The 14,610-nt window shown below is 53.3% G+C and overlaps 1 protein-coding gene across 1 annotated transcript in view; it reads right to left on the minus strand.

Moving 5' to 3' along the window:
* The window catches only part of LOC137521342 (mannan-binding lectin serine protease 1-like), a gene marked incomplete at its 3' end in the record, with an annotated part of 98,482 nt that overhangs the window by 37,497 nt on the left and 46,375 nt on the right, over positions 1 to 14,610 (minus strand). Inside the window, exons 3-4 of the mRNA XM_068240466.1 lie at positions 10,007 to 10,184; positions 8,375 to 8,509 (exon numbers count right to left, since the gene is read on the minus strand). Coding sequence (XP_068096567.1) covers positions 8,375 to 8,509; positions 10,007 to 10,184 — 313 coding nt within the window. The remainder of the gene's footprint in view (positions 1 to 8,374; positions 8,510 to 10,006; positions 10,185 to 14,610) is intronic.

Below are 14,610 nucleotides of genomic sequence, written 5' to 3' on the forward strand. Positions count from 1 at the left end.
CGATTCGATTATTTCAAACATGTTCGATTGGATTTCGATCGTTTTTTCCGTCGATTTTGCATACCTATCATGAAAAAAACGATCAAAATCCAATCGAACATGTTTGAAATAATCGAATCGATCCGTTCGATCCCGGGAATCGAACGGGAAATCTCATCGTGTGTACCCAGGCCAGCATTAAGCCCAATCTACACGATACGATTCTTTATACGATTCGATTACGATTTTATTTACGATCCGATTAAATCCGACATATCCGATCGGGATTTGATTCAATTCGATTTGCCATTATTTTGCAATGGCAAATCAAACTGAATCGAATCAAATCCCGATCGAACATGTCGGATATAATCGGATCATAAATAGAATCATAATCGAATCGTATAAAGAATCGTATCGTGTGGATTGGGCTTAACAGCAGCACTGCAGTAAGTATCTGTAATAAATGAAACTAAAGGTAGCCATACACTGGCTCGATTCCCGGCCGTTTCGACAGCAGATTCGATCCCGGGATCGAATCTGCTGCCAATCGTTCGCGGTAAACGCAGCCGCCGATCCGATTCCCTCCCGGAATCGTATCGGTCCGTCGATCGCGCCGTGCGGGAAATTACCCTTGATCGCCCGCGGGTAAAGTGGGCGTCGCTAGCGGCGGCCGATCCGATCAGGTATACATTACCTGAGGCTGGCTCCCGGGCGTCTTCTCCGCGCTGCACGGCTCTGTTCCGGCTCCATCCATCCCGGCGCTTCCTGTGTCACTGCAGTGACCAGGAAGTTCTAATAGAGGGCGCTCTATTTGAACTTCCTGGTCACGGAGTAACACAGGAAGCGCCGTAATGGATCTGGAACAGAGCCATGCAATGCGGAGAAGATGCCCGGGACCAGGCGTCAGGTAATGTATACGGGGGGGGGGGGGGGGGAGACAGGCGGCAGGAGCAGCTCAGCAGATGGTGAATCGGTTTCAGGCTGAAATCGATTCACAATCTGTTTGCAGTAAAGGCAGCCATACGATCCCTCTCTGATCAGATTCGATCAGATAGGGATCTGTCAGCTGGTCGATCTAATGGCACATCGACCAGTGTATGGCTACCTTAACATAGTAGTAGAGGAGGGAGAGATGAGATGGAGCCAGCACTGCAATTAGGGTAATTTATTGAATGAGTAAAAAACAGGAGCACTTACAGTCAGCGAAGTCGGATGCAAAGCGGGAAGGTGGGCGCCAGGTCTATGTCCCCCTGCGGACGTCCGTTTCGCGCAACAAGCGCTTGTTCACCGCAATGGGGACATCTGCCTATTGCCATACAGCCTGTGCACGCTTTTGGAAGGGGATTACATTGCCACAGTCACATGCAGATTAAAAGTCAAGTCCAGTTCCCTGCTGCAACCTTGAGAGTGCTGAAGTCTCATCTCCTCTACCTATAACTAACACAGTAGTAGTACTCTCTCTAACAACTAACTACACAATAAAATACTGGTGTAGTACAGGTGTTTAGGAGCAATAACGCTAGGTTTAGCACAGCAATACAGCACTTACTTAGCCAACAGCACTGGAGAAGTCTCTCAGTGAGCAGTCACAGCAAGGATGAGATTCTCATAATGGCGCCCGCCTTATACACAGGAGGGGCTGGCCAGGGTTCCCCTCTGTGATTGGTTGCTAGGGCTTTGGCTGGGAGCCCTCTGATTGGCTCAATGACATCATGGATGTCATCTCCATGGGTACGCTATCCAGATCCGGGTACACGAACTAGGTATCTGGACCGATTTCCGGATACCTAATACGTATCTGGATTCGCTCGGATAGTGCATTCCGGATTGATCCAGCTATCTGGAATCCGTATCCGAGTTCGGATACCAGAAAAAAAAGTTCAGATATCTGGATAGTTTGGGTATCTGGAATCTGGATGAGCATCACTGCTCCCCTCTGTGTATAAGCACAGCCACAAAATACAGCCCACGCCAAGCTCCCCTCTGTGTATGAGTGCGGCCACTCTGAACGGTTACAAAGTACAGCCCACGCCAAGCTCCCCTCTGTGTATGAGTACGCCCACTCTGCCCAGCCACAAAGTACAGCCTGTGCCATGCTCCCCTCTGTGTATAAGCACAGCCACAAAATACAGCCCACGCCAAGCTCCCCTCTGTGTATGAGTGCGGCCACTCTGAACGGTCACAAAGTAAAGCCCGCACCATGCTCCCTTCTGTGTATGAGTGCGCCCACTCTGCCCAGCCACAAAGTACAGCCCACTCCATGCTCCCCTCTGTGTATGAGTGCGGCCACTCTGCATGGCCACAAAGTACAGCCCGCTCGATGCTCCCCTCTGTGTATGAGTGCGGCCACTCTGCACGGCCACAAAGTACAGCCTGTGCCATGCTCCCCTCTGTGTATGAGTACGCCCACTCTGCCCAGCCACAAAGTACAGCCCACTCCATGCTCCCCTCTGTGTATGAGTACGCCCACTCTGCCCAGCCACAAAGTACTGCCTGTGCCATGCTCCCCTCTGTGTATGAGTGCGGCCACTCTGCCCAGCCACAAAGTACAGCCCGCTCCATGCTCCCCTCTGTGTATGAGTACGCCCACTCTGCCCAGCCACAAAGTACAGCCCACTCCATGCTCCCCTCTGTGTATGAGTACGCCCACTCTGCCCAGCCACAAAGTACAGCCCGCTCCATGCTCCCCTCTGTGTATGAGTACGCCCACTCTGCCCAGCCACAAAGTACAGCCTGTGCCATGCTCCCCTCTGTGTATGAGTGCGGCCACTCTGCCCAGCCACAAAGTACAGCCCACTCCATGCTCCCCTCTGTGTATGAGTACGCCCACTCTGCCCAGCCACAAAGTACAGCCCGCTCCATGCTCCCCTCTGTGTATGAGTGCGGCCACTCTGAACGGTCACAAAGTACAGCCCACGCCAAGCTCCCCTCTGTGTATGAGTGCGGCCACTCTGAACGGTCACAAAGTACAGCCCACTCCATGCTCCCCTCTGTGTATGAGTACGCCCACTCTGCCCAGCCACAAAGTACAGCCTGTGCCATGCTCCCCTCTGTGTATGAGTGCGGCCACTCTGAACGGTCACAAAGTACAGCCCACTCCATGCTCCCCTCTGTGTATGAGTACGCCCACTCTGCCCAGCCACAAAGTACTGCCTGTGCAATGCTCCCCTCTGTGTATGAGTGCGCCCACTCTGCCCAGCCACAAAGTACAGCCCGCTCCATGCTCCCCTCTGTGTATGAGTGCGGCCACTCTGAACGGTCACAAAGTACAGCCCACGCCAAGCTCCCCTCTGTGTATGAGTGCGGCCACTCTGAACGGTCACAAAGTACAGCCCACTCCATGCTCCCCTCTGTGTATGAGTACGCCCACTCTGCCCAGCCACAAAGTACAGCCTGTGCCATGCTCCCCTCTGTGTATGAGTGCGGCCACTCTGCCCAGCCACAAAGTACAGCCCGCTCCATGCTCCCCTCTGTGTATGAGTACGCCCACTCTGCCCAGCCACAAAGTACAGCCTGTGCCATGCTCCCCTCTGTGTATAAGCACAGCCACAAAATACAGCCCACGCCAAGCTCCCCTCTGTGTATGAGTGCGGCCACTCTGAACGGTCACAAAGTACAGCCCACGCCAAGCTCCCCTCTGTGTATGAGTGCGGCCACTCTGAACGGTCACAAAGTACAGCCCACGCCAAGCTCCCCTCTGTGTATGAGTGCGGCCACTCTGAACGGTCACAAAGTAAAGCCCGCACCATGCTCCCTTCTGTGTATGAGTGCGGCCACTCTGCCCAGCCACAAAGTACAGCCCACTCCATGCTCCCCTCTGTGTATGAGTGCGGCCACTCTGCATGGCCACAAAGTACAGCCCGCTCGATGCTCCCCTCTGTGTATGAGTGCGGCCACTCTGCACGGCCACAAAGTACAGCCTGTGCCATGCTCCCCTCTGTGTATGAGTACGCCCACTCTGCCCAGCCACAAAGTACAGCCCACTCCATGCTCCCCTCTGTGTATGAGTACGCCCACTCTGCCCAGCCACAAAGTACAGCCCGCTCCATGCTTCCCTCTGTGTATGAGTACGCCCACTCTGCCCAGCCACAAAGTACTGCCTGTGCCATGCTCCCCTCTGTGTATGAGTGCGGCCACTCTGCCCAGCCACAAAGTACAGCCCGCTCCATGCTCCCCTCTGTGTATGAGTGCGGCCACTCTGCCCAGCCACAAAGTACAGCCCGCTCCATGCTCCCCTCTGTGTGTGAGTACACCCACTCTGCCCAGCCACAAAGTACAGCCCGCTCCATGCTCCCCTCTGTGTATGAGTGCGGCCACTCTGAACGGTCACAAAGTACAGCCCACGCCAAGCTCCCCTCTGTGTATGAGTGCGGCCACTCTGAACGGTCACAAAGTACAGCCCACTCCATGCTCCCCTCTGTGTATGAGTACGCCCACTCTGCCCAGCCACAAAGTACAGCCTGTGCCATGCTCCCCTCTGTGTATGAGTGCGGCCACTCTGCCCAGCCACAAAGTACAGCCCGCTCCATGCTCCCCTCTGTGTATGAGTACGCCCACTCTGCCCAGCCACAAAGTACAGCCTGTGCCATGCTCCCCTCTGTGTATGAGTGCGGCCACTCTGCAAGGCCAAAAAGTACAGCCCACTCCAAGCTCCCCTCTGTGTATGAGTGCGGCCACTCTGCAAGGCCAAAAAGTACAGCCCACTCCAAGCTCCCCTCTGTGTATGAGTGCGGCCACTCTGCATGGCCACAAAGTACAGCCTGTGCCATGCTCCCCTCTGTGTATGAGTGCGGCCACTCTGCCCAGCCACAAAGTACAGCCCGCTCCATGCTCCCCTCTGTGTATGAGTACGCCCACTCTGCCCAGCCACAAAGTACAGCCTGTGCCATGCTCCCCTCTGTGTATAAGCACAGCCACAAAATACAGCCCACGCCAAGCTCCCCTCTGTGTATGAGTGCGGCCACTCTGAACGGTCACAAAGTACAGCCCACGCCAAGCTCCCCTCTGTGTATGAGTGCGGCCACTCTGAACGGTCACAAAGTAAAGCCCGCACCATGCTCCCTTCTGTGTATGAGTGCGGCCACTCTGCCCAGCCACAAAGTACAGCCCACTCCATGCTCCCCTCTGTGTATGAGTGCGGCCACTCTGCATGGCCACAAAGTACAGCCCGCTCGATGCTCCCCTCTGTGTATGAGTGCGGCCACTCTGCACGGCCACAAAGTACAGCCTGTGCCATGCTCCCCTCTGTGTATGAGTACGCCCACTCTGCCCAGCCACAAAGTACAGCCCACTCCATGCTCCCCTCTGTGTATGAGTACGCCCACTCTGCCCAGCCACAAAGTACAGCCCGCTCCATGCTCCCCTCTGTGTATGAGTACGCCCACTCTGCCCAGCCACAAAGTACTGCCTGTGCCATGCTCCCCTCTGTGTATGAGTGCGGCCACTCTGCCCAGCCACAAAGTACAGCCCGCTCCATGCTCCCCTCTGTGTATGAGTACGCCCACTCTGCCCAGCCACAAAGTACAGCCAACTCCATGCTCCCCTCTGTGTATGAGTATGCCCACTCTGCCCAGCCACAAAGTACAGCCCGCTCCATGCTCCCCTCTGTGTATGAGTACGCCCACTCTGCCCAGCCACAAAGTACAGCCCGCTCCATGCTCCCCTCTGTGTATGAGTACGCCCACTCTGCCCAGCCACAAAGTACAGCCTGTGCCATGCTCCCCTCTGTGTATGAGTGCGGCCACTCTGCCCAGCCACAAAGTACAGCCCACTCCATGCTCCCCTCTGTGTATGAGTACGCCCACTCTGCCCAGCCACAAAGTACAGCCCGCTCCATGCTCCCCTCTGTGTATGAGTGCGGCCACTCTGAACGGTCACAAAGTACAGCCCACGCCAAGCTCCCCTCTGTGTATGAGTGCGGCCACTCTGAACGGTCACAAAGTACAGCCCACTCCATGCTCCCCTCTGTGTATGAGTACGCCCACTCTGCCCAGCCACAAAGTACAGCCTGTGCCATGCTCCCCTCTGTGTATGAGTGCGGCCACTCTGCCCAGCCACAAAGTACAGCCCGCTCCATGCTCCCCTCTGTGTATGAGTACGCCCACTCTGCCCAGCCACAAAGTACAGCCTGTGCCATGCTCCCCTCTGTGTATGAGTGCGGCCACTCTGCAAGGCCAAAAAGTACAGCCCACTCCAAGCTCCCCTCTGTGTATGAGTGCGGCCACTCTGCAAGGCCAAAAAGTACAGCCCACTCCAAGCTCCCCTCTGTGTATGAGTGCGGCCACTCTGCATGGCCACAAAGTACAGCCCGCTCCATGCTCCCCTCTGTGTATGAGTGCGGCTACTCTGAACGGTCACAAAGTACAGCCCACGCCAAGCTCCCCTCTGTGTATGAGTGCGGCCACTCTGCATGGCCACAAAGTACAGCCCACTCGATGCTCCCCTCTGTGTATGAGTGCGGCCACTCTGCCCAGCCACAAAGTACAGCCTGTGCCATGCTCCCCTCTGTGTATGAGTGCGGCCACTCTGCCCAGCCACAAAGTACAGCCCACTCGATGCTCCCCTCTGTGTATGAGTGCGGCCACTCTGCATGGCCACAAAGTACAGCCTGTGTCATGCTCCCCTCTGTGTATGAGTGCGGCCACTCTGCACGGCCACAAAGTACAGCCCGCTCCATGCTCCCCTCTGTGTATGAGTGCGGCCACTCTGCACAGCCACAAAGTACAGCCCGTATCTTGCCCCCCTCCATGTATGAGCGTGGCCACTCTGCACGGCCACAAAGTACAGCCCGTGTCATGCCCCCCTCTGTGTATGAGCGCAGCCACTCTGCATGGCCACAAAGTACAGCCTGTGTCATGCCCCCCTCTGTGTACGAGTGCGGCCACTCTGCACGGCCACAAAGTACAGCCCGTGTCATGCCCCCCTCTGTGTATGAGCACGGCCACTCCGCATGCCTACAAAGTACAGCCCATGTCATGCCCCCCTCTGTGTATGAGCGCGGCCACTCTGCATGCCCACAAAGTACAGCCCACTTCCGTCTCCCCTCTGTGTATGAGCGCGGCCACTCTGCATGCCCACAAAGTACAGCCTGTGCCATGCTCCCCTCTGTGTATGAGTGCGGCCACTCTGCACGCCCACAAAGTACAGCCCACTTCTGTCTCCCCTCTGTGTATGAGCGCGGCCACTCTGCATGCCCACAAAGTACAGCCTGTGCCATGCTCCCCTCTGTGTATGAGTGCGGCCACTCTGCATGCCCACAAAGTACAGCCCACTTCCGTCTCCCCTCTGTGTATGAGTGCGGCCACTCTGCATGCCCACAAAGTACAGCCCACTTCCGTCTCCCCTCTGTGTATGAGCGCGGCCACTCTGCATGCCCACAAAGTACAGCCCACTTCTGTCTCCCCTCTGTGTATGAGTGCGGCCACTCTGCATGCCCACAAAGTACAGCCCACTTCTGTCTCCCCTCTGTGTATGAGTGCGGCCACTCTGCACGCCCACAAAGTACAGCCCACTTCTGTCTCCCCTCTGTGTATGAGTGCGGCCACTCTGCACGCCCACAAAGTACAGCCCACTTCCGTCTCCCCTCTGTGTATGAGCGCGGCCACTCTGCATGCCCACAAAGTACAGCCCATGTCATGCCCCCCTCTGTGTATGAGTGCGGCCACTCTGCATGCCCACAAAGTACAGCCCACTTCTGTCTCCCCTCTGTGTATGAGTGCGGCCACTCTGCATGCCCACAAAGTACAGCCCACTTCCGTCTCCCCTCTGTGTATGAGCGCGGCCCCTCTGCATGCCCACAAAGTACAGCCCACTTCCGTCTCCCCTCTGTGTATGAGCGCGGCCACTCTGCCCAGCCACAAAGTACAGCCCACTTCCGTCTCCCCTCTGTGTATGAGTGCGGCCACTCTGCATGCCCACAAAGTACAGCCCACTTCCGTCTCCCCTCTGTGTATGAGTGCGGCCACTCTGCATGCCCACAAAGTACAGCCCACTTCTGTCTCCCCTCTGTGTATGAGTGCGGCCACTCTGCATGCCCACAAAGTACAGCCCACTTCCATCTCCCCTCTTTGTATGAGCGCGCCCACTCTGTGCGGCTGCAAAGTGCATCCCACACTGGCGCAGTAACAGAAAGTCTCTCATGCATGTGTTATTCCTCTGTGCACAAGCGGCTTCATGCTACTATGCAGACGAGAACCCTACTGGTGCCTGCACAGCGCAGTCACACTTGTACATGGAGGGGAATACAGCCACAAGGAAGAAGAGGAGGAGTCGTGGAGGATCTGAAGCCTCTGGAACATTCTGAGGCTTCTCTCTGCAGTGGAGATTGCTTCACTTTCTTTCTCGTGACCTCAGGTTTTCTGTAACTATGATAATGGCATAAAATGTGACTTACCTATGCAGGTCTTCTTGTCTGTGTGTAGAGCAAAGCCAGGACGGCAGGTGCAGTAATAACCTCCAATGTAGTTGTGGCAGTAATGGTCACAGGTGGCTTCAGCATCCTCATTCTTCTGCTCACATTCATCTATATCTGAACAAAGACAGGCCAGAATGCCTATGAGACAGTCATGCTCTCCCAGTAAACTATGCAGTGATAATGATAAAAAAAACACACAAAAGAGGGTTTAAAAGGAAATAAATATGGCAGCCTCTTTACTCCTCTGACTTCAGTTGTCCTTTAAATGTTTTTTTTTTTTTTTATAAATCTTGAACCAAAGGGAGCCTGTCTTCAGAGAATTCAGTTCTCAGAAATTGTGGATAGCATCCTCCACATCCTAAAACATCTGATGACTGTTCTCCTTCTTCTTCATAAGCTGTGATAAGAAATTAGTTTTCTATTGGACTACAGAGGGAATGGATAGAAAACTAGTGATGCATATTCAGTTAGATATAATCACATTATTTAAGACTTGCTTTCCATATTCCTGCTACTCGCTCAATTAGGAAATAAATGTACAGCAAACTAAGGATTAGGGTTAGGTTTACTGGAATCTGCTCATTTCCCCCTTGCGTTTACTGAGATTAGGATTAGAGTTGGGAGTCTGTTCTTCACTTCTTAAACTCTAAACCCCATTAAATCTGAATTTTTTAGAAGGATTTATAATGTTTATATGACATTTCTATATAAACAGGTTTATCTCCCTAAAGGAGTTATCAAGGCAAATGTAATGAAAATAAGGGCTACTTATCATGTGGACCGGAGCATACTGCGCAGGCGCAGAACTACTGCGCCTGCGCAGTATGCTCCGTTCCACATGGCGGTGATTGACAGCGGTGCTCACGCAGGTCGGTCTGACGTCATCACCACGGACTGGGAGGCAGAGCTTGGGGCTGGAGGAAGTCCCGGGTAAGTATCCCTTATTTTCATTACATTTGCCTGATAACTCCTTTAAGACTTTGCCAATACATTCCCTCCAGAGGCTGTCCACACTCTACACTCTGCACAGAGACACAATCATCTACATCTGGCACTTAACATGCACAGTATATTCCCTCTGAGGGCCAATGGCAGCCTTGAAGCATCCCTTAGAGACTGTTGTTGACTTTAGTGCTCTTCTTTGGTAAGCACAAAACCCCCAACCTCACTTCCCAATCTTAAATATAAATTCACTAAAACATTTTGAAGGGTTACTGAAGGTTCAGATATAATTTTGCAGCAAAAGTCTGAACTTTAATCAAAGCACACCTGTCCCAAGTTCAAGTTAGTTAAGGTAAGCAAAGAGTATGTTCCTGGTGGATCCAAATAGCCACATACCTCTGTGCATTGTCAGTTCCTCTACTTGTCACATCCATAGCCTACCCCCCATCACCACCACCATTACCCTCCACCCCCGTGAACAATCTCCGACAGAAAGAGGCAGGTTAGGGTTAGGGGTTAGGAAGCAATGTTCTCTCCTATCACACGCCCATCCCCTCCTCTTTCCTACCACAGTCACTCCCCTTAGAAGGCAAGGAAGAGTGAAAGGAGGGAACAACATGGGAGGGATCTCAGCTTATTTCTCCTGGGATTACTTCCCTGGAACTTTACCTTCAGCCATGTAGAATGCCTCAAAGCCAGTGAACTCCTTCTCATTAGAGTAATCACTCCGGAAAATCACAGTCATCTTATTGTCCAGGGAGTAAAAGGCTGCTTCTCCAGGAGCTTTTTCTGTGTCTGTGGACTCCTTGCCACAAAAGTGGGCCACCTCCTTCCCCTGTGAAATGAGCTGTGAAGATGTGTTGTTAGTTAGTGTTAGTTGTATAAACACAAAAAAGGATGTAGTCCTGTTTGGAAAAATAGAATAAAATGTGATTGACTTGAGAAGTTGAGACATGCACATCTGATTTGTAACATTTACTGCATTTACTTAATACCATTTATTGCATTACTCTTTACGCCCAACAACAGACAACAGCTTTTCAAAGAAAAACAAGCAGCACAAGCTGCCCAGCTGGTTTCCACTCTTGACTTGCATTCAGATCCCGGCCAGGACACTATTAAAGTGGATTGTTTTGTAAATTTACATATGTTTCCTTGCAAAACTATGAAATATACTGAGGATTATCGGCTTTCCTGGAGATGTTGTGACGGTTGTACTGATTATTTGTCTGGGGCAGAACTGGACATGTGGCAGGATATGACTGGGATGGTTGCAGCATTACCTGAGATGTAGAGCAGTGTCTACATCCACACTCAAGGCCAGGTAGTCGGCTACCTGGCGGTCCAGGCGTTGGTGGAGGGTGGATCCGGAAGGACTATGGCGAGGTGTTGGACTAAAGAACGTCCGCATGTCCGACATCACCCTGAGATCGCTGGAGCGTCCTGTCCTTGCCTGCGTGGACTTGGGAGGAGGAGGGTTACTGCCAGTGGTACCTTTATTGCGTTGTACTGTCACATCACCCTTAAACGCATTGTAAAGCATCATCAACAGCTTGTTCTGCAAGTGCTGCATCCTTTCCGCCTTGTGTGGAGTTGGTAACAGGTCCGCCACTTTGTGCCTGTACCGAGGGTCTAGTAGCGTGGCCACCCAGTACAGGTCATTCGTCTTGAGTTTTTTGATACAGGGGTCCCTCAACAGGCTGGACAACATGAAAGAGGACATCTGCACAAAGCTGGATGCAGACGTACTCTCCATCTCCTCTTGCTCTTCCGCAGTGATGGGATGCAACTCCTCTTTCTCCCCCCAGCCACTAACAATACCACGGGAACGTGGAGCAGCAGAAGCCCCCTGTGACGGCTGCCGCTGTTGTTCTTCTTCCACCGCCTCTTCCTCCTCCACAGAAACACCTTCCTCATCATCACCATCATCAGAGTCTGACTCCTCTCCTTCCCCACACGACTCCTCTTCTTCCTCCTCCTCCCCCTTCTGTGCTGCCGCAGGTGTTGTGGGAACATCGGGTTCGGGTGTAAATGGCTCCCACGACTCCTGCTGCCGTAACTCTTCTCGTTCACGCTCCTCCACAGCTGTATCCAACACTCTACGCACGGCACGCTCCAGGAAGTAGGCGTAGGGGATCAAGTCGCTGATGGTGCCCTCATCGCGACTCACCAGTTTGGTCACCTCCTCAAAGGGCTCGATGACCCTGCATGCATTTTGCATCAGTGTCCAGTTGTTGGGCCACAACATCCCCATCCTCCCAGATTGTGTCCTTGTACTGTAATGATACAGGTACTGGGTGACGGCTTTCTCCTGGTCTAGCAGGCGAGAGAACATCAGCAGGGTGGAATTCCAGCGAGTCAGGCTATCGCAAATCAGGCATCTCACCGGCAAGTTGTTTCTACACTGAATGTCCGCAAAGCGTGCCATGGCCTTGTAAGAGCGCCTGAAATGCCCACACAACTTTCTGGCCTGCTTCAGGACGTCCTCTAAGCCTGGGTACTTGGACACAAATCTTTGCCTGACCAGATTCAGCGCATGTGCCATGCAGGGTATGTGTGTCAGCTTTCCCAAATTCAACGCAGAAATGAGATTGCTGCCGTTGTCACACACCACGTTGCCGATCTCAAGCTTGTGCGGGGTCAGCCATTGCTCCACCTGTTTGTTAAGAGCAGCCAGGAGAGCTGCTCCCGTGTGACTCTCCGCTTTCAGGCAAGACATGTCTAACACTGCGTGACTGGGGCTGTGTAGCTGGAGAGGAGATCGCGGCACCAGCGAAGGAGAAGGAGGACGACAGCGAAGAGGTGGTAGCAGGTGGAGAGGAGGTGGCTGGAGGCCTGCCTGCAAGCCGTGGAGGTGTGACAAGTCGGTGCGCTGCGCAGCCACGTACTCCCTGCTTGCTGCCATCGGTCACCAGGTTGACCCAATGGGCTGTGTATGTAATGTAGTGGCCTTGCCCGTGCTTGGCAGACCAGGCATCCGTGGTCAGGTGGACCCTTGACCCAACGCTCTTTGCAATAGATGACACCACTTGCCTCTCAACTGCACGGTACAGTTTGGGTATGGCCTTTTGTGAAAAATAATTGCAGCCTGGTATCTTCCTCTGCGGTGTACCAATGGCCACAAACTTACGGAAAGCCTCCGACTCCACCAGCTTGTATGGTAATAGCTGGCGAGCTAATAGTTCCGCCACGCCATCTGTCAGACGTCGGGCAAGAGGGTGACTGGCAGACATTTGCTTCTTATGCTCAAATACTTCCTTCACGGACAGCTGGGTACTGCTGTGGGCAGAGGAGAAAGGAACCGCTGAAGGGAAGAGGCGGTGTGGAGGAGGGTGGCTGTGACGGTGCAAGGGAGAAAGCGGATGAAGACAATGCACCTGAAGTAGGAAGAGGAGAAGGAGGGTGGCTTGTCTTTTGTGTGCTGCTTTTCCTCAGGTGTTTTTGCCATAGCTGTTTGTGCCTTTTCTCCAGGTGCCTTCGTAAGGCACTTGTCCCTACGTGAGAGTTGGCCTTTCCACGGCTCAATTTTTGCTGGCAGAGACAACAGATGGCTTTGCTCCGATCTGAGACACACATGTTAAAAAATTTCCAAACCGCTGAGCCCCCCTGGGGTGATGGCGCTACGGTGGCATCAGCAGCTGACGGTGACGGGCATGTTGGCTGGCTGTCCGTAGCTGGCGATACATGGCGCCCGACACTGCCCCCAGCTGTTTCTGAGGATGAGCTACATCTGCTTCTATCATGGAGTCGTCTCCTCCTACTCCTCTCTGACTCCCCCGATGAACTGTCCCCCTGGTCATCTCCTCTACCGGGAACATACGTGGTATCTGTATAATCGTCATCATAATCCTCCTGCCCAGCTTCGCTTTCCTCAGACACCTCCTCAACTGCACCAACTTCAGGTGGTTCACCATCCCCCTCCTCACACGTTACGTCCATACTATCGCCACCTAACTCAGACGTATGAGGTGGTGTACTTGCACCTTCTTCTTGTTAATGCAGTAGTGGCTGTGAATCAGTTATTTCACCACCACCACCAAATAACTCCTGCGAAGTGTCAAATGCAGCGGATGTGGTGCTTGTTGTAGCGCTGGTGGCTGCGGCAGATGAGGTGTTCTGTGTTAAATACTCAATCGCGTCCTGATCTTGGGAAGTGATGGCACGAGCCTTCTTCTGAGCACTGTATTTTGGGCCAGGTCCGCATGAAATCACAGCAACACCACCTCGCACAGACCTGCCGGTGCCTGGTGGCCTACCTCTGGGTCTGCCTCTACCTCTTCCTCTACCTGGTTTGTCCATTTTGTCCATCTCGGGGGGATGCTAGGTATATGCAGTGAGGTGGGTTCACTCGACACAACAGGTAGTTAGATGCAGTGAGCTGGGTTCACTAAACAGTAAAGGTACTTAGATGCAGTGAGCTGGGTTCACTGAACACAACAGGTAGTAAGATGCAGTGAGCTGGGTTCACTGAACACAACAGGTAGTAAGATGCAGTGAGCTGGGTTCACTGAACAGTAAAGGTACTTAGATGCAGTGAGCTGGGTTCACTGAACAGTAAAGGTACTTAGATGCAGTGAGGTGGGTTCACTCAACACAACAGGTAGTTGGATGCAGTGAGCTGGGTTCACTGAACAGTAAAGGTACTTAGATGCAGTGAACTGGGTTCACTGAACACAACAGGTAGTAAGATGCAGTGAGCTGGGTTCACTAAACAGTAAATGTACTTAGATGCAGTGAGGTGGGTTCACTCAACACAACAGGTAGTTAGATGCAGTGAGCTTGGTTCACTGAACAGTAAAGGTACTTAGATGCAGTGAGTAGTGTTGGGCGAACAGTGTTCACCACTGTTCGGGTTCTGCAGAACATCACCCTGTTCGGGTGATGTTCGAGTTCGGCCGAACACCTGACGGTGCTCGGCCAAACCGTTCGGCCGTACGGCCGAACTAAGAGCGCATGGCCGAACGTTCCCCGAACGTTCGGCTAGCGCTGTGATTGGCCGAACGGGTCACGTGGTTCGGGCCCGAACGCGCTCTGATTGGCCGAACGGGTCACATGGTTCGGGCCGAACGCGCTCTGATTGGCCGAACGGTCACGTGGTTCGGGTAAATAAATACCCGAACCACGTCATATCTCCGCCATTTCTCTGTGGGTTTAGCTTTGGGTAGGCAGGCAGGGTAGTTCACTCTCCAGCCACGCTAGCCAGGGTCCCCCCCAGTCATTGTGTGTCGCTGCTGGGAACAGTAGTACACCGCTCGCTCAGCCACACTATATAT

The sequence above is a fragment of the Hyperolius riggenbachi genome, chromosome 6 (genome assembly GCF_040937935.1).
Source record: "Hyperolius riggenbachi isolate aHypRig1 chromosome 6, aHypRig1.pri, whole genome shotgun sequence".
Lineage (NCBI taxonomy): Eukaryota > Metazoa > Chordata > Amphibia > Anura > Hyperoliidae > Hyperolius > Hyperolius riggenbachi.